This window comes from Crinia signifera, chromosome 7 (genome assembly GCF_055691185.1).
Source record: "Crinia signifera chromosome 7, ASM5569118v1, whole genome shotgun sequence".
NCBI lineage: Eukaryota > Metazoa > Chordata > Amphibia > Anura > Myobatrachidae > Crinia > Crinia signifera.
In genome coordinates, this window is record NC_139223.1 from 101,224,003 (window position 1) to 101,245,280 (window position 21,278).

At 41.6% G+C, this 21,278-nt stretch overlaps 1 protein-coding gene across 2 annotated transcripts in view; it reads left to right on the plus strand.

Annotated features, from left to right (window-relative positions):
* Nucleotides 1-21,278, plus strand: part of GLS (glutaminase) — a 380,288-nt gene that overhangs the window by 125,095 nt on the left and 233,915 nt on the right. For both annotated transcript variants that reach the window (XM_083153555.1, XM_083153554.1), the window contains exons 4-5: nucleotides 4,388-4,517; nucleotides 6,900-6,979. In XM_083153555.1, the coding sequence (XP_083009681.1) occupies nucleotides 4,388-4,517; nucleotides 6,900-6,979 (210 nt within the window). The remainder of the gene's footprint in view (nucleotides 1-4,387; nucleotides 4,518-6,899; nucleotides 6,980-21,278) is intronic.

The following is a 21,278-nucleotide window of genomic DNA, read 5'->3' on the forward strand; positions in this document are numbered from 1 at the left end:
TCTATTTGGTGCAGTATTCAATAAGCTGATTTCCCAGGCTACAGGAGGCAAGACCACTTTTCTGACGACTACTCCTGCTGCTCCTAGGAGACAATTTGAAGGACCTTAATTTTGCTCCTTTCGAACCTCGGCCAAATTTATAAGTAGAATCAGAGGAGCATCCTTTGTCAGCTGCCCGAGGCTTCCAAGGTCCTGGTAAATCTTCTACCCCAGCCTCACTCTGACACCAAGCCCACTGCATGATTTCCTTCCGTCTCCCCTGGGGTATCTCAGAGTCGGAGCGTGACTTCTGAATTTCAGATCGGTTTAGAAACAAACCAGTTCAGATGCGTGCGTCACAGACATCGTTGGAGAAGGGAACACCGCGTTTTTTCAAGATGGCTTTTTCTGTTTCAGAGTGCAGGCATAATAGTCCTCATTCCATCTCCTCAACAAAACCAGGGGTTTTACTCAAGCCTGTTTATGGTTTCTAAGCTGATGGCTCGGTTCACCCAATTTTTAAACTAAAGTCTCTGAACTATTTTCTAAAGAATTCAGATTCACGGTTGAGTCTTTGCGCTCATGGCAAGCCTAGACAATGGAGAGTTCCTGATGTTTTTAGACATCAGATGACTATCTGCATGTTCCTATCTGCATGTTCCTATATTGAAGCCCCATCAACAGTACCTCCAGTTTGCAGTGATATCATCACATTTCCAATTCCATGCGTTGCCCCTCAGGCTCTCCACAGCTCCACGGGTATTCACCAATGTTCTGGCAGTGATAATAGCTCACTTACCCTGCCAAGGAGTGAGTATTATTCACTATTTGGATGATCTGCTTCTGAATGCCCCTACTTTAGGGGCCCTTTTATCAAAGTTTTTGGTTAACTCATCAGGCCTTGGTAACGCATGTTGTGGATAATCCAATTTCACTAAAATACACCTGGTTCCGACCCAGAGAATTATTTTCCTTGGGATGATTCTAGACACTATCTGGCAGAGAATGTATCTCCCGGAGAACAAGGCAGAAGCTCTTCAGCTCCTAGTCCACCAGGTCTTGCATCCCAAGAAGGTCTCGGTACATCTATCTATCATGCTGTTGGGAAAGATGGTTGCAACTTTCGAGGCAACACAGTACAGAAAATTCCATTGCATTTGCAAATTTCCAAATTTCATTTGGACCCGCTATTGCGTCTCCAGCAGTTAAATCACTCTCTCCCCACAGACGAGACTGTCTCTCTTGTGTTGGTTTCAGGGCGAGAATCTATTAAAAGGTGTCATACTAGGCCGGGATGAGGGAACTGGCGAGTGCTGGGGAACTGAGGTGCCTACTGGAGGATGGAAACTTGGAGGTTGAATCTAGTGTCTACTCATGCAACTGTGGAAGAATGCTGAGGATACTGAAGAATGCTTGAAAGGTTTTAATAATGAATTCTGCAATACAATGCAAAGAGTATTTTAATGATACAAACTTCAGTAGTAACAGTCTCTAATGAATGAAGAAGAATAAAGTCTTTGGCATTGAGATTTAGGAGATTAGGGGCGAAGCTTGAAAGACAAGGACTGTAGCTTTAAAGAAGAAATTCTGTGAAGGCTATTGCTTGAATATATAATGTGAAGACGGTGGCTTGGCTTGAAGTTATACTGCAAAGACTGTGGCTTAAAGTTATACTCCGAAGACTGTCAGGACTGGGATAACCTCCAGGATCAGGCTAAGCGACCAGATGGCAACTGAGGACATACAGTAGGCAGCACTGCAAGGCTTAAAAGGCAGCAACTGAACAGGCACAGTAAGGGTTAACCACAGGAGCTCAGGACTAAAGCACCTTACACAGTTAGGCAACAAGAAGTAATGGCACAGAGGCTGGAAACCTGATCCCCTTTAAGGCAGCAAACTGAGCGAAGCACAGGGACTCGGGGTGAATGGTCTGATCCAGTCTCCAACATGGCGCCCTCTTGTAAAGAGGATACCTGCCGCATCTGGAGATTAACAACCCTCCGCATCCAGTACCCAATACGTGCACTCACGTACCTCCGCAATACGCTATTGCCGCACTGGGACCCCTGACTACTGCGCTGCCCAGAGATGTCGCCCCACCAGCCTGAGCCTGTTCTGTATCCTTTACTTGTTTGTGCTGCCGTCTCTAGTTGGGGACAGTTTCTTAACTGGTCTGTGGGTGGAGCAAAGAGGGTGTCACACTCTAAAAAATTTAAATTGCTCGGCTAATCGCCCATCTATAACCGAATAGTCAAGACTAACCAGCATATTCTATGGACTCCGAAAAAGGGATTTATCGATGAGGCCTAGAACCCTGTTATTTTGAGTACCAACTGACTTGACAGGCACGGATGTGTGTTTTTTGTGCATTTATATGTGTGTGTGTGTGTGTGTGTGTGTGTGTGTGTGTGTGTGTGTGTGTGTGTGTGATTTGATAAGGGTTTTCTATTAAGTTTTACTTTTAATTATTTTTTTAAATTTAACTACAGTACATTAAGTGTCACATTTTTTCTATTTTTGTCTTTTATCGAGATTTTGTCATTTAATCTAAGTTAAAATTTTAGTGTAATGATTTAGTCAATGATTCAGTCATAGCTTTCTAGTTTAATGATACTGAACATTTCTATATGATTCCTTTGAATATTTTGTATACTGTACCTTTCATTTTGTGTTTAGTAACCTAGGTATCAAACAAGGGCGACACATGCTTTTTCCTTCACAGCAGGTCATTTATTTTCTGAAAATATAAATTCAAGAATGAAATCTTTTTTTTTATTAAAAATTTTAATTTAAATAAAGAATACAATAAATCACTCAAATAATACAACCATAGTAGTAGTATAAGTAGTAGTAGTAGTCTGCAAAAAATTGAGCTGTTATGCAGCTGTTCTCTTGCATCCCTGATGCACTTTGTAGTAGCCTGACCCATTTTTAGGCCATCGGGACCCCCACAGGGGGTGCTTAGGGGTGTCTTACCCTCACAGTAAAAAAATGTTCAGGTTGTAAGGTACATGTGTACCAAGTTTGGTGTATATTGCTCTCAGCATTCCAGAGTTATGCTGGATATCTTGCTTCCCTGACCCACTTTGTGTAATGGTCGGACCCATTTTTGGGCCCCCGGGGTGCTAGGGGTGTCTTATCCCCACAGTATTTTTTCCCTAAATTCCAGAGTTATGCAGAATATCTTGCTTCCCTGACCCACTTTATGTAGTGGCCAGGACTCTGTTTGGTCCCACAGAATCAGGTGCTATGGGTGTTTTACCCCTGCAATATTTTTTCAGATTGTAAGTAGCATGTATTGACCCAGCACTCCTTTAATACATAATACTTGCCCAGGTGCCGTTTCATATGCAGTGGAGCATAAGTATAAACAGTGGCCAGCCAGGGAGGGAGCAACAATCCACGGGACTTTTTAACAGACAGTAAAGCCCAAAGACATGTTAATGCAAATCGGCATTTCGGTTTATTAACCGGTTAACTGACCCCAGTGCCTTCAGTGAGAAATGTCGTAAGGAAAGAAGGACCACGGCACTCAGAGGAACTGTTTTTCAAATGGGTAAGTATAAAATACAGTATTATTAAAGAATCCAATAAATTAGTAGTTCGAAAAATACAACCTTTGCGGTGTTAAGACAAAAATGATACCGCATTTTTGTCTAGTAATTTTTAGTCATGACAATTGACTATATGAAAGAATTTTTTTCGATATTGTTACATTTTAGTCACACAAAAAACCCCATAGAAGAATAGTTTAAAATTTAATTGACGGAATTAATATGTATGTGTATGTGTGTGTGTGTATAGATGTGTGTGTGTGTGTGTGTATATATATATATATATGTATATATATGACAAAATGGGGGGTTGTTTAGAGTGCGCTCAAATAGTACCACTTAGCATGTGCATACAATCACCATGATTTCACAATCACAATTTCTCTGGGATACAATTCGAGTGTTTTCATCAATAAAACGTAGACTTCGTTCGAGTAGAAATTCTTTATTAAAAGAGCCCCATATATATATGTGTGTGTGTGTATGAAATAATATTTTAATGATGTTTAGCTGCTTTTAAGTAATCGTTAAAGTGCACAGTTGGTGTGCTATGTAGTACAGGTGAATGATTGGTCATATAACAAACATAAAGTTAAATTGGATGTTACTCCTTTCTATTGCTGCCTTTTATGGCGCAGATTTAAAAAATGCCTTAATATGCACAGATGCTAAATAATGTAAATGTATAAACTGTTCTGTTTCAGCATATTCTATTTACGCTAACATGTAGTTTATATTAGTGATCCTTTTTGAAAATACTTTTATTTCCATGTTATATCTAGCCTATAGCATGAACATATAAACACTGTATAAATGATTCATTTGTTAAAAACATGTATTTTCTATTTCCACAGGTGTGTTCAAAGCAATATTGTGCTGCTCACACAGGCTTTTAGAAGAAAGTTTATGATACCAGATTTTATGTCTTTTACTTCACACATTGATGAACTGTATGAAAGTGCCAAAAAAATATCAGGTGGAAAGGTGAGGTTTCCATGAATTAACTGTTAAATGGTCAGTCTTTTTGCCTGTATGTATTTAAATTATTTGCTTAACAGACAGACCCTTTGTAATTAAATGTTTTGGCTTTGTATATAGTACTTCTTCAGGTGCTACTTGTAAACATTAACGGTGTGTATAGAAACGGCGTGTTCCGCCTGGGTTTAAAGGCCCATACACACTGGACGATATGGTAAAAATATTCTCCGGTATCATTGACAAACAATATAGTGCATACACACTGAATAATATTACAAACTAAAAGTTAAATATCTAGAGTCTTCTGTGATACATACGGTGCAAATTGAGTCAGGTAGCACAGATATTTAGCAATGGGGTTATCACTTTTTGTTAATTGGATATACCCCTCTGTGTGAGTCTTCAAGAGTTTGTGTCTTGGTTTTCCCAAGAGGAGTAACTAATCCCACTAATATGCATATTTATTATTGAACATATCCAGTATATAGAAGTAAAAATCAAGTATTATCACATAAAAAGCTTTAAAATCCGCATACTTGTTGTTTTAGCTGGTTAGCTGGGTAAAATATAATAGCACGGCGCCCATTACGTAGTTAGTGTAGCGTCTCTGTCAGAATCAGCGTAGTGTTCGCGCGGCCAGCATAGTTAGCGCAATCAGTCATAAGTAGCGTAGTGTTCCTGCTATCGTAGTAAGCGTAGTCAGCGTCCCTGTCAGAAGTAGCGTAGTGTTCCTGCATCCAGCGTAGTCAGTGTCCCTGTCAGATATGTGTTCCTAAAACACCCCCACTATCCACGCCAGCCCGAAGCGTGGTGATCGGGCGCTTTACACGTTTGTCCAACCTGCTCATACCCCCACTATCCATGTTGGCGTGGAGTTGACTTTATAAAGTGTGGCGAGCCACCGAGCCCGAAGCTTGGCGAGCGCAGGGAGGGGTGGGGCCCCGACGGACCAAAAATGGGCCAGACCACTACAAGTACATCAGGGATGCAAGAGAACAGCTGCATAACAGCTCAATTTTTTTCAGACTACTACTACTACTACGGTTGTATTTTTTGAGCATGCTTTGGGCTGGGGTGGATAGTGGGTGTTTGAAAAGGAGACCCCCCCTGAAGCGGACACAGGCAGGGTTGCCGTACCCTGCTGCAATAATACTGAGACGCAGGAGCGTTTGAGACGCACCTGCGTCTCAGACAGATGGAGCGCCTGTCCACCAGCGCCCGCATGATCCCTTCTCCGCCAGCGCAGGGGACCTGGCGGTTACCGGCGCTGTGTGAGAGGAGCTCACTAGGTTTGCCATGGACACCAGGAACAGAGCCGGGCTGCCGCAGAGTAACTACGCTACGCAGCCGTTGGGCTGCCGCGGAGTCCCTACACTCAGTATGCTAGGCAGCCGTTGGGCTACGCTGATAGCGTAGCTTAGCCTACGCTGAAAACGTAGTGTAGCCGGGCGCCTTGCTATTACACAAGTACCGTTAGCTGATATTATCCATAAAAAAGTAATGGCTTAAGCCTTCTACCCATTCTAATTCAACATATTTTATGAAGGCAAATGAAATATTTTTCACCTTGTTGAACTTCAGTATTAGAAATACTTTCATAAACCTATGGCAGACTGGCTCAATCTACTAGGAATTCGACATGTGATCCTGCCGTGCAGGTATAGTTGGCAATTCGACTGTGAATTGTGGTTCCCCAATTTTCTCTTTTACCCAATGGGGATCCGGAGATATTACAGGAGTCTCCACACTTTCCATGAAAGTCGGGAAGTATGACCATCTGTATGGAAGTTAAAGAAAAATATAGCCAATACTTAATTTTACTTTGTCATTTTTACTTGACGTTTTAAAAGCAGGATCAATCCTGATCAATTATTATGTAAGAACAAGGGATTTATAGCTGAAGACCTCCATACACTAGTCCGTCTTATATGAAGGACAAGTCGGACCACATTTCCTTTTAGCTCCCCGGTAGTCCTCACATCCATTTTGCACTTTAAGTGTCATTTGTTTACATGCAATAAATTGCATGCTATTTAACACATGCAAAGAAACTCCTGGCAAGACTTATGGGGGAGTTAAAGAGAATCATATGCAATACATCTGGGTGTGCTAAAAAGCACCCATGATGTGCCATTGATGAGTCCAATACTGATTTATTGTATGTGCTGCAGAGCTGACCTCTGACTCCGATCTTATGCGTATGGGAACTCGCAGTGTAAAGATCAGATGTCAAACACCTGCGATTTAGCCACTTTTCACCTGATTACTCACCAAATCGTACTAGTGTTTGGGGGTGTTGAAATATATACAGATACATTTACTGTTATCATTGTTGTTAAGGTTGACTATAGTTTATTTGGACTGATTTCATTTTTTGTTCTTCTACAGGTTGCAGACTACATTCCTCAGCTTTCTAAATTTAGTCCAGACCTCTGGGGTGTTTCAGTATGTACAGTAGATGGGCAGAGGTAAATTACAACTTTTTTTTTCTGTGTACAATTTGTATGAAGGTCCTAAATAAGGCACTTGTTACTAAATACAGACCATGATGTTTTGCCATCACCTTCATAGAAGATCTATAAAAGCATCCCCTCCAATACCCTTCTTTGGGGAGTAAGCACAAATATTAAGTATCTAAAGTACATACCATGGTGGAACCACGTCCAGTATCTCCGATATCTGTTGCAGTTCCTCCATGCCAGACCTCAAAGCAGTCCCCATAGGTTTCTGTGGGGGCTGCTTTGCTGTCAGATTTAAGATGCTGAATGTCTTTAGTGGCATATGGGCTATTGCACCACAAAGTAAGCTCCCAGTTGAACACAGAGCCCAGGTCTTTCTGCAATTGCTTCAAAATCTTAATTACCATTGCAAATTTAAGCAATGTTATCATATTCCTTCTGCATTTGAAATATATGATATTATAAATAATTCCTTATGGTTATACGGCTGACCTGACTACAATGTCACTATTGTAAATGCCAGTTAAAGAAAACCCCACTCCCATCCTATTTTTTATTTTTTTTATATATATATTTTTTTTTATTGAAGCAAAGTATACATTTAGTCAAAAGGATTCAATTCCATTTCATATGTACATTATTGAGAGAAGCTCCCATGCAATTACATCAGGTAGTCAATACATCATGGGTGGTTACAGCAGGTATACATAAATAGCAAGGACATTGGTACAAATGCTATATACAACATCTTTTGAACAGATCCCAAAAGGGATTTTATATAATTGTGCCCTTATGGATACGCTATATAGACCACTCCCGAATTTGCCAGGTTAGTCACGAGGAAAATCCCAGATAAGGACCGCAATAAAGATATGTTTAATCTATCACATAGGTAACTACCAAATAGTGCTGGGGTCTTTTTTTTGTTCCTTAGGTTAGTGAAGTGCTCCGTAGGAACAGAAATTATAAATTTAATCAAAACTCATAAAAAATAGATCATTAAACATATGACAAATAATATAGAATATACAAAGCAATTAAACAACAAATAATATAAAAGGACATAGAAAACCACTGTTATGCTGCCTATTAGAAAATAGGTTTCTCCCGTAGGGCTGTCCCCATATAGGTGATTTTAGTAGTCTGTTGTACGAGGTGCCTAAGGCTATGTGGTAGATAGTAACAATTATCTCTAGAATTTGTTCTTCCAAAAGGAGCAAATGCGAACAGTGCCCTATTATACAAGTTAGTCACAACAAATAATACATTCCTACCAGTCACATACTTTATCCTCTTTAGTTCCTGTTCTCTATATACCTAGTATTTCTTGATAAGAAAAGTCGCGCAATTGTCATAAAAATCAATACCTGTGCTTTAAACTTGAGTGATACAGAATCTTAGGAGCAGCAATATTGTTATAAATTTTAATTTAATTTATTCCTCTGTGGAATATTGAGAGTGTCACTAACCGCGGGTTATGGCGCGCCTGATTTTGTCCTATCTGTGATTTGCATTGTGTGTCTAAATATATCACACGTTTGCAACATCACAGATTGGCTATTGTATTGTGTCTCTATATACCTGACTGTCTAAGCATCCTAATCCTATACCTTACCTCTAAATCTCGCATTTCTCCTTGTCTACCTTTATTCGAGTTGGTTTAAGTGATGCTAATCAGGTCTTCGTGTAGTGCTACTCTCGTTTCATACCAACTCGTTATTTGAAAACATTTTCTTAAGTGTATCTTTATTATGTTTGGTTGTATTTCTATAATGGTTCCCCATGTTTCTTTTTTTTATTTTATTTAATAAGTTTTATTGATTCAATTTTAAAACATCAATACATACAACAGGGGTATACATTTCCCTGTAAACATTTTATACAGGACAATACATGTAACATTAAAAAAAAAAATGACAATTCTCGACAGTCAAGTTTACTTGATATAGTCAGCTCAATACATTTGTATTTATACCTTCGGGGTAAAGAGGGCTGAAGAGGGGAAGGTAGAAATTAGGTAAGATTCCTCCCCTTCCTGGTATCTAGGTATCTCTCTAAGTTTCTCTTGGTGTCTTTCTATATTCATCTATATTTACTGCTGATGTTATATTGTTATCTGGAAATTCTCCCATTCCCTCCATAGGTTACATATTTTGGAGTTTCCAGATCTGTTTAGTGTTTCCATCTTAAAATTAAACTTTATTTTATTTATAACCATCTGAAGGGATGGAGGCTGTTCTTGTTTCCATAGCTGGGCTATGGCTGTGATAGTCACACTGAGGATTTGGTTTATCAGATACCTCTTTGCTTGGTCAAAGCTGGAGATCCCTATGTGTATGAGGACCATTGGAGCGTTTATATGGAGTCTTATCCCCATTGACTCGAAGAAGAAGTTTTCGATGTCCCTCCAAAGTCCATCTAGTTTTCTACTGGACCAAAAAATGTGTATAAGGTCTCCTCTTTCCATAGAGCATCTCCAGCATATATCAGTTTGTTCCCTAGCTATTTTATGTATCTTAACTGGTGTATAATATGCATGGTAAAATATTTTAAAATATCTTTCTGTATATATAACTGCTTTTGACATTTGGTGCACCATTCCAAATAATTGGTCCCACTGTTTTACCTCTAGGGAAAAATGTAGGTCCTGTTCCCATTTGATTTGCCATGTAGTTTTCTCCACCTCTTTTCCTTTTATTAAGGTTTTGTACCAAAGGGAAGTTCCCCCTCTCTTTTGTACACCAGATATTTGGGTCACCATCTCTTTTAGGAGTAGCTCCATCTCTCTGGATAAAAATATTAGATTGCATCCAATGTCTTAATTGTAGGTATTTATGGAAGTCTGTATTAAGAATCCCAAATCTTTTGTCTTCATGCCAAGGAAGTAGGGGGGGGGTGTGTGGCCACAGCAGCCTGTGAGTGAGGTGCAGGGAGTGAGGTCCGGCTCTCCAGTTAATCCAGCTGTCCTCACTGCCCTCCCCTCCCCGCCACCCAGAGCATATACCCGGGGTGCTTACGAGTTGGTGAGCCCCTGTCCTGCACGGTTCTAAATCCTCCCAGGGAGCGGTGCGGGTCCGGTGCAGAGAAGCATATCCAGGAACTCTCCCGGCGGCAGCAGTACAGATACGCGCTGACAGCCCAGCATCCGGAGGTGACGGCAGGAAGGTCACGTGAGCGGGCGAAGAGGCGCAGGCGCAGTAAGGAGGAAGGGACGCCGGAGCCTCTTGCCGCTGCATAGCCCCATCAGACACAGCCGGTGGAGAGGCACTCCAGGCAGAGCCAGCGGCAAAGGAAACGGAGGGTTGTGAGGTAGCGTCTCTCCAGCCAGCGCCAGATGGTGGGCTAAACCTGCTAAAACTGTGACACGTGGACCGGGGAAGCAGTGGTCCATTGCCCAGTAGCCCAGCGGCACCAAGAGGGAACAGGGGATATCGGCAGCAAGAGGACTGTTGTCTGAGGTGTGCACCATAGGCTTAAGTGCTGAATAAATCCAGGAAGTCAAGCAGGCTGGTAAGCCATACAAACTTCTTTTTTTTTTTCTCTTTTTTTTTGCTCCTGGTATTGAGACTGTGTGTGTGTGAGGAATCATAAAGGTTACTCCTGGTATACTGCAGCTGCAGGAATATATACGTGGAAACAGGCTGGCAAGAGTATCGCCTGGTAAACCCAACAACAACTAGCAGCAGCAAGTAAAGAGTTAAGCGGTGAAAACTATATAAAGCAGTGTAAAGGACTTAAGACTGCGGGTTAATATTTGTACGGGAGTAGCAGGAGAAACCCGGCCTCTATTGAGAAAAACTGCATCTCCGGCTTGCTGCCCACGTATCCCAAAATGGGTAAAACAGGCCAAAACACAGCCGCAGCGCGGTTAGAGAAATACGCGCGTTTGCAAACTAATGCAGCCAATAGCTCACAGGTTGCTACACCTCAGTCAACCCCTACAAAAACCACTAGTACACCCCAAAGCCCTGAAGTGACTCTACAGCAGGTCCTTGACGCAGTAAATAAATGTGAGGTTCGCCTCTCTGACCAAATAAACCAGGTTCAGTCGGACATAATGCTGATAAGGAGCGATGCACAAAAAAACAGAGAGCGAGTGACTGAACTAGAAAACCGTATGTCCATAATTGAGGATGCATCGGGGCCACTGCAAAAACAAGTCAAAATGCTGACTGATCAGCTGAGTGAGATGCGCTTTAAAATATCGGACATTGAAGGGAGGATGAGGCGTAACAATGTTCGGTTTGTGGGTCTGGAGGAGCGGGTGGAAGGCAGAGCCCCTGAAAAATTCCTGGAAGAGTGGTTGAAGGAGGAGTTTGGGGGTGGAGAATTTTCAGCCCAATTTGCTGTGGAAAGGGCACACAGAGTGCCAGGCCATCCACCACCTCCAGGAGTTTTATAGGAGGAGCCTCGGACTTTTATAGCTAAGATCCTTCATTTCAAAGATCGGGACACAATACTAAGGTTGACCCGTAATAAAGGGGACTTTGGATATAAGGGCTCAAAGGTCTCAGTTTTCCCCGATCTCCCGCTGGAAGTTCAACGGGAGAAAGCCAAGTTCCGAGATATTAAAAGCAGGATGAGAGAACTCGATGTGAAATACTCGATGATGTATCCCTCAAAACTGCGAGTGATCTCAGGAGGAGAAACAAAATTCTTCTTAAACCCCGGCGTAGCAGCCAAGTGGCTAGATAATAATTATCCGGGCAGGAAGCAACTTGGAGCGGACTGAAAAAAATATGTGGCCTACTGTCGATAATTACTGAATAACTATAATAGGAGGGATTGGGGAAAAGGGGGAGGAGAATTATCCAGAGAAGTAAGAACGTGAATAAGCTTTGTGGTTGTCTGGTGGGGGGGGGCAGGAATATACTGAATTTATATACGAATAAGAGCTGGAGAGCCGGCCGGGCGTTTAATTAAATAATCCCTCGGTAAAGAAGAAAGAGCTCATTAGTTCTTAGGGTAAGGGGGTAAGTTGGGAGTAGGTATGCCTAATGGGGTAGGTGATACAGGGTGGGGGGAGGGGGGAGTGTACGTGTTAATTGTGGTATATGTTAATGTGAGTTATGTTGTAGCATGCAACCAAAAAAACTTAAAATTAGTCCGCATGGAGGAAGAGAGTCCGAATATGGAGTTACCTGAAAATACACTGATAGCAAAAGTAAATAGAAATGGTTAGATTTATGACCTGGAACGTGAGAGGCCTGAATGAGAAGGTCAAGCGTTCGCTTGTACTAAAGCAGTGTAAATCATCAAATGCGGATATAATATGTCTTAAGGAGACGCATTTGTGCGGGGATAAGCTGTTAACATTAAGGCGCCCTTGGATTGGCTCATCCTTCCATTCCCCGTTCACCTCCTCCTCAAGGGGGGTATCAATTCTGGTGAAAAAAAGTATTTCATTTGAGTGTATCTCCTCCAAAATTGACTAGGGGGGTAGATTTGTTTTTTTGGATTGTTATATTGATGCTGTCAGGTTCTGTATATTGTCAATGTATGTACCTCCTCCTTTTACATATGAAATATTGAGGTTGGCAGTGGATTTTGCGGCGTCCTATCCAGAAAATAATATTATATGTCTGGGGGATTTCAACGCTGTTATGAATCCCGCAGTAGATAGCTGGAGTAATAAAGGGGGGTTGGTTAATGTAAGGAGAGGTATTGCTGATTTTATTCGGGAAGTAGGATGGTTCGATGTATGGAGGGACAGATACCCTATGTCACGACAATATTCATGCTACTCCCCAGCCAAAAAATCATTCTCGAGGATAGATCTGATACTTACATCCCTGAATATTATGAATAATATCTCCTCAATAGAGTACAAAGCCTGCGGAATATCTGATCATTCTCCAGTTGTGATGCACATAGAAATAGAAAAGGACGTGGGGTACAGGTATTGGAGACTCCAATCAGTATGGTTGGAACAAATAGATAAACCAGAGGAGGTAGTGGAAGATATAAAGAGCTTCTTCGAGTTTAATATAGGTACATCTAAATTCACCATTGTATGGGACTCGTTCAAAGCTTTTTTTAGAGGCTATATGATTAAAAAATCATTTACGATTAAAAAAGTCTTAGTACTAGAGGCCAAAATGAAAGAATATGAACAGGGATATATTATAAGTAAAATGGAGAGTGATAGAATGGTCTGGGTAAATGCACAGGGAAAATGGGTGGAACACCTCCAGAACATGACCAAACTTAGGCTACTTAAAAATTCCCATCAACTCTATGTGAATATGGAAAAAGCAGGGAAATATATGGCTTTATTGTCCAGAGTAGATAGACCCACGAATAGAGTAAATAAAATAACTTCAGATACCGGTGAAATCCACACCAATACTGCCAAAATAACGGAAGTCTTTATAAAGCATTTTAAGGAGGTATATCAATCCAGACTGGAAGATAGAGGGGAGGAGGATATACAAAGGTATGAGGGAAGGATTGGGCTCCCAAAGCTCACCCCTGAAGCCGTCAATATATTGGAAACCCCTATTTCCTTAGAGGAAATAGAGGTAGCAGTAGCAGCACTGGCAAATGGAAAAGCGCCTGGTATAGATGGGCTGCCGGGGGAGATGTACAAGAAATTCGGCCCTGTACTGACACCTAGATTACTGGATTTATTTCAGGCAATAGAAGAACAGGTAGAGACCGCAGACTCTATGATGGAGGCTGTGACAACAGTTATCCCGAAGAGTGGTAAAGATCCGCTGAGCGTGGACTCATATCTGCCAATATCCTTGATTACAGCTGATGCTAAGATCTTCGCTAAAGTATTAGCCAACAGGCTTGAGCAGGTAATCAAAGATATAGTGTGCCCAGACCAAACCGGGTTTATGAAAGGGAAAGCCACCTCGGAAAATCTGAGAAGGGTCTTTACATATCTCCAGACACTGGAATACACAGGGTCGGAAGCAGCGTTGGCATCGTTCGACGCCAACAAGGCATTCGACTCAGTGGAGTGGTTATATTTGCGGGCAGTATTGAATGCGTTTGGCTTCGGACCACGCTTTATTGGGTGGATCTTCCTGATGTATAGAAATCCGACGGCCAGAGTAGCGATAAATGGATACGTATCAGAGCCATTTTCCCTGGCAAGAGGTACACGCCAAGGCTGTCCTCTGTCGCCACTGCTGTTCGCAGTGGCAATAGAGCCAATAGCATGTAAGATAAGAGAGGCATTAGGGATAGATGGGAATATAAGGATAAAGAACTATAATATAGTTTCCTTGTATGCAGATGATCTGCTGGTCGGAGTAGTAAACTATCATAGGGATCTGCCAAAAGTGATAGCCTTACTCAGAGAGTTTGGGCAGTTCTCCGGCCTCACAGTAAATTGGAATAAATCCCATCTATTGATCGTGGAAGGAGGAGGCCGGGGTGAAGCTGGGGTGGATAGCCCTCTTCCAATTTCGAGAAAATTTAAATATCTAGGGATTGTTATATCCAAGGACCCCAAAAACTTTTATATCGATAATATAACTCCTTTGATAGAGGAAATTAAAAGTAAGTGCAAATGCTGGATGAAGCTACCATTAACTTTAATGGGGCGTATAAATCTTATAAAAATGGTGATTCTACCCAAGTTTCTATACATTGTACAACAATCCCCGATATACATAGGTGAAGATACATTCAGGAAAATTAATAGCATAACTACATCTTTTATATGGAGAAATAAACGCGCGAGAATTAAAAATGACACCCTGATAAGAGAGCCAGATCGTGGGGGGCTGGCAATGTAAAGTTTTAGGCTTTATTACTTGGCATCTCAGTTAGCCCATATCAGTAACTGGATCAGGGTGGGGGAAGAGCCACCAGGTCTGTGGGATCTGGTTGGAGCGGCTGCCCCCGGGCGGACTCCGCTCCAAGTAGTCTTGGCGGCGGGGTGCGGTAGGGGGACACCACCGATCATGGTGCAGGCAATAAAAGTATGGAAACGTGTGGGTAGAGTCACCAATTATGAAGGACTTGACCCAGACACGCACTTGTTTTCCTCTAAACATCTGGAAAAATTGAAAACAGAGCAAGGGGATAGAATCTGGAAGAACTACGGCATCAACACGGTGGGACAGATGTATGAAAATAACGTATTAAAATCCTTTATACAACTTCAGGGGGAATTCGGGATAATCAAGACAATATTCTATAGATATTTACAGATGAGAAGTGCCCTCTTCCAATATATTGGGGTTGAAAATCCACAAAATATTACCGAAACACCTGTTAAAAAATTTATCAGTAAGATTAGTGGGGAGCAGAAGGTCTCTAAAATTTATAAATATCTGTTAAATTATAACCAAGAGAATGACCTCCCAGAGTTAAGAACTAAATGGAGGATAGATATCCCAGAAATTGGTGACGCGGAGTAGAAGTTGGCCTTGGCATCGGTAAGGGGTGCGACTAATTCCATTAGAGTCCAGCAGGTCCAAATAAATATCTTACACAGGACCTATATTACTCCCGTGAAATTGAGTAAATTCTCAGGGAACACAACGTATAGCTGTGAAAAATGTAGGGAAACGGGATGCTCCTTTTTTCATCTGCTTTGGCAGTGTAAGGAGGTGCAAACCTTCTGGCTAAAGGTCAGGGATATATTGGTGGACCTGGGAATCCCATATCAGAGTGTACAGCCGAGCAGCTGTTTACTGGGTATTTGGCCGAAAGAGGGTACTACTTTGGAAATAAGACAAAATGCTCTAAATCTTTGTTCAATTGCGAAGGTCATCATAGCGAGATCCTGGATGGCCAAAGAAGGCCCAGATATCAGTAAATGGATAGGATTAGTAAATACCACTATAGAGCACGAGAAATATATTCACATTTCAATAAAGACGGTAACAAAATTTTATAAAGTATGGGGGGGGTTGGTATAATAAGGGGTATGTATAGTATGTATAGAGGGAGGGGGAATGTTTGGCGGGGCTCAAAGAAATGAACGACCCGTTGATATTCCCGTTCTCTCGTGGAATTTTTTTTTTTTTAATGTATTTCTAATAGATGTGTTCCACATTACATGTGTTCAGTTCATATGGACTGAAATAGCACTAAGGAATACAATTGAAAAAGAGAGCACTGACGAACACTGCTGAGAGTTAAAGGAGTTTTTTTTTTTTTTATTTCACATCAATATGAATCGGGTTGATCGCAACGCATGCGACCAAATCCCATGCGATGCGACCAGATTTTTAACTGTACAGCCACCCTCATGGCTGATTACAATGTTAAATGCCCCCACAGACCCGATTTATAATTGTATACCCACCCTGATGGGTAATTACTTTGTCAAATGCCCCCCCAATTGTTAACGCCACGCCACGATCAACGCCAACCCGAAGCGCGGCGAGCGCAGCAGTACGCGTCCTGTGACCTTTTCATAACCCCACTATCCACGTCGGTGTGGAGTTGATCTTATATAGTGTGGCGAGCGCAGCGAGAGCCCGAGGCGTGGCGAGCACAGCAAGCCCCACGAGGGGACACGCATTACTTCACACGTATTACGCATACCCTCGCGGGGCTCGCCACGCTTCAGCCTCGGTAGCTCGCTGCGCTCACCACACTATAAAATCAACTCCACGCCAACGTGGATAGTGGGGTATGAAAAGGTCGGAGGACGTGCACCGCCGCCCCTCGCTGACTTGCTGCGCTCGCCACGCTTCGGGTTGACGTTGACCGTGGCATTGCGTTAACAATGGGGGTGCATTTCACATAATAATTTACCATCAGGGTGGGTATACAACTAAAAATCGGGTCTGGGGGGCATTTAACATTGGGTCCAATATAAAAATCGGGTCGGTCGCGTCACATCGCATGCCATTATAATGGCGTGCAATGCGACCGATTTTTTAATTGTACGGGAAACGTTTTTAAAGCCCGAAAATCGGGTTGGTCGGGTCTGATCGGGTCCCATCGCATACCTTAAGTTATGGTATGCGATGGGACCTGACGGGCGCCGTGCTAGGAAACAAGTACCCACATTTTGACTAAGCAGCATGAGGATCTCTGTAGTTCCCTGGTCCTACTTCCCTCAATTTAGTCTTCTTTGAGTTCCCCCTTCCCTCCAACAAGGGGATCCTGCCTTATTGCAGGTTATGCAGCATACTGCACAGGGCGTGAGTAAGATGAGTTCCTATATGAAACAATTTTTTAAGGATCCCAGGATCACTGACGTTAAGCTTCGATCTTTTCCTCATTCCCTCCTGAAGCCTGACTCTGCTGAGGAGCGGATTTTACATGACGATGATTCCTGGGTAAAAAAGGAGGAAGTTGATAACTCGGCACCGGGAGTGGAGGATTTGACTATGGCTGTGCACCATACATTGAAGATTGAGAATGATGAGGGTCTTTCGCAGACCGGGGTCAATTAGAGCAAAAGCTTAAATATATAGTTAGAGCTTATTGGGGAAGCCATCTGATAAAATGGTTGTTACCAGGAGATTTGAGAATCTTTACCCCTTGCCTGAGGAGCATGTTAATATTTGGGAAAAAGTTCCTGTGGTGGATGCAGCAGCTGCTCGCTTGTCTAAGTCCCGGGCCATGTTGGTATATCTGCTACCACTGCTCGTTTACACTCCAGGAGGTTTCAATGGAACATTCTCAGGAGTTGGTCTGGTGATCCAATGTCTTTAAGACAGGAGTGTCTGGTTTTGTCTCCGGAGACTCATCTGTCCCTTCAGTGGTGGTTGGACTCAGAAACCCTTTTGAAGGGATGGGCGCTGTTGGACTAGTCATGAGTGATTTTATACAAGGAAAAAGTGAAATCGTCCCAAGGCGCAAAGCCAGAATCCTGCAGCCGTACACTGGAAGAAGGAGGTTCACCAAATACCTCTTATCGACGGAGTTGCAGAGAAAGAAAAGAACCAATGTATGATGGGCGCTGGTTTCTTGTTTGCTTCAATAGTAGCTCATAAAAAATAAAATAGAAACATAGACATACATAGATTAGGAATGTATGTATATAGGATCAAAGAAAAAAGGGGGGGTTAGCCCAAATAAGCAGGATTTTCTCAAATAAATATTGTACCCGCACTCACATGGAGTAATGGGTGTAAAAGCACATCAAGGTATCTTTAGGTGTCAATACATCTTTATAGGTATCGACGTAAGAAAAGGTGAATTTGTACCGTACTCACATGTACGATCACTTTTCCAATCGTATAAAGGTATCTGTTTGGATCCCACAGAACATAAAAGGTGTGCAGGGTGCAACCTGGACCCAAGATGTTAGATAGACAAAAAGGAATCGTACCTGAGTTGGCAGAGTATGGCAATTCACTTCCAGTCAGGTGCTTCCAGGGTTACAGGTGAAATTACTGCACAGCTCCTCTCCACCGACGCGTTTCGACAGGTAAACTGTCTTTCTCAAGGCTGGAGAGAAGTTGTACACAATACAAATTTATACGTGGAAACCCTCTAGCGCTAAGACATGAACATTAGTACTTTCCTTTGCTGGTGTGGATACTCCTATATAGACCGGTGTATGGTATAGATCGTCCTTGTAGGATGATTCTCATAGATGTTTATAGTCCATGTAAGAGATGAAATAAAAATAAGGACATCAGTAATCCAACCTATATGGTTTGTTCTACACCCGTGCAGATAGATGGAGACTGTGAAGTATTTCTTCTTCCACCCAGCAGGAAAGGGACAGACAGGTGTAATCTATAAGATTAATCTTGCGTACCCAGACTCACATAAAGATGTGGCCGGTCATACACATCAAGGTATCTTTTAATCTCTAGTACGTACCCAACTCACAATTATGTATGGTATCCTCACGTAAAGGTATCTTTTAGCCAAGTAGATAAACAAATTTATGCCAAAGGGGTGCGTACCCCAACTCACTGGTGGAGATGCTGTGGTAATCACATCAAGGTATCTTTCAAGCCACTTGATAGATGAACCAAAAAAGGTACTTTAATAACTTCCACATCCAGAAGTACACAATATGGAATAAAATCAAGACAGAGTAATCACTGTGACTGCCGTATACAATGGAACAATGGAGCAAGCTTGAAGTCTACAACCTGGGAGGTCTTCCGGATGATCCAGCCAGGGAGTAGGTCAGTCAGAGTTCCAGGGTCCAGCAGTCATCCAGGGATCACTTTCCTCTAGGTACACACGACGCGTTTCAATCCACTCTGGGATCTTTTTCAAGTGTATAGAGGATGGAATTGGATGGGTTTATATACCCCCAAACAGGAAGTAACAGGACTTCCTGTTTCCTGTGGTTCGCAAATATTTTGACAAAAGTATACATGTATTTCACATACAAAAATGTGTTTACATTAGTACATCCAATATCATAAGCCCCTGGTCAGTTATCCCTATAAAAAAGCCTTGTATAAGTAGGCAGCGTTTGTGTAAAAAAACGTTAGTGGAAAGCCGCGATACCGGAAGTGCGGTGCGTTCCACTGCACCCACTTCCGCGTATCACGCGGCCGGAAGCCTGTTTGCCGCGCTGTTAGAGCCGGCAGCGTCAGTGCTCAATACTGTATTAAAGCGCGACGGCACACTGATGTGTGCGTTCCAAAGTGCCAGAAAATGGGCTGAATATGCGGTCTAGCAGCCCGGCAACTAGGAAATGTGCGCGATTGTCTATACCTGGCACTTCCTTATAAAATGTGCGTTTATGCAGACCAAATATTATATTATAAATAGGCAGTTAAAACTACTGGTTAAAATCATTTGTTAAAATAATTTTTATTTTATATTTTAAAAAAAATTTAATTTAAAAACTATTCGGGAGAAGTGACCATGGGCTGTACATAAGATACATAAATTACACATATACATCATAAAAACATAATAAAATTTATAATGCGTTGGTGTAAATTCATTTGTTTCTTCCAGAGATGGTATACTATGAAGAAAAAAGACATATCTCAGAATAAAAAATACATTTCATTAGCACACTAAAAATCATAAAAAACACTTTAATTCAAAGTCACTATTGTGGCCACCCGGAGACATTGTGTTGAATTTGAAGATATATTCCATCTCAGCTTTTGCTAATTTACTTGCCACGTCTTTATCTCTTAAATCCGCATTAACAGTTTTTAACCCAAAGAAACCTGATATATAGGTGGGGGAACAATTATGTGCAGTTTTAAAATGGGCGGACAATGCATGTGTTTCCACTCCTTTTTTTATATTGCGCACATGCTCGGCAATACAGACTTTTAATGCCCTAGAAGTGCGGCCGATATAAAACTTGTTGCATGTGCATCTGATAGCATATACCACATTTTGGCTATTGCAGGTGATGAAATCACAAATTTTTGCCTCTTTACCATTTATCAAGATCTCAGTGGTTTTATTTTTTTCCCCTTTTATGTGTCTACACGGTAAACATAAGCCGCATCTATAAAAGCCCATTGATCTGATCCTCCCAGGCCGAACTGGAGGTTTTAATTGACTGGATGTTAGTTTATTTTTCCTCGTGTCCTACGTCAGATACATAGATGACATCTTCTTCATTTGGCGTGGAAGTGACGTCGACCTGGATCTCTTCTGTGCGTCATTAAATAGTAATGATAAAAATATTAATTTATGCTTTGAAAGAAGTCAGGAAACTATAAATTTCCTTGACATTACAGTATATATCAAACATAACTGTATTTACACCAAGAACTTTATGAAGCCCACCGATTCAGGTTCTTATATACAGGCAACCAGTTGTCATCATAACAACTGGTTAAAATCTATACCAAGCGGCCAATTTAAGAGGCTCAAAAGAAATTGTGCAGAATCAGAGATCTTAGATGTACAAACCAAAGAGATGCAAGAGAGGTTTCTAGCCTGTGGATATGAACCGAATTTATTGGAAACCACTATTCAGAATGTTAAAGATATAGATCGGAGTACCCTTATGACAGCTAAAAACAAAACACAAAAAACTAAAGATAATAAATTTGAATTTGCATTCGTAACAGGGTATAACCCTAGACACAGGGAAATTGAAAAATCCATTAAAAAACATTGGCCTGTGTTACACAAGGATCCCATATTGAAAAATTTGATTCCTGAGAAACCGGTCTGCATTTATAGAAAAGCACCAAATCTGAAAAATAAACTAACATCCAGTCAATTAAAACCTCCAGTTCGGCCTGGGAGGATCAGATGAATGGGCTTTTATAGATGCGGCTTATGTTTACCGTGTAGACACATAAAAGGGGAAAAAAATAAAACCACTGAGATCTTGATAAATGGTAAAGAGGCAAAAATTTGTGATTTCATCACCTGCAATAGCCAAAATGTGGTATATGCTATCAGATGCACATGCAACAAGTTTTATATCGGC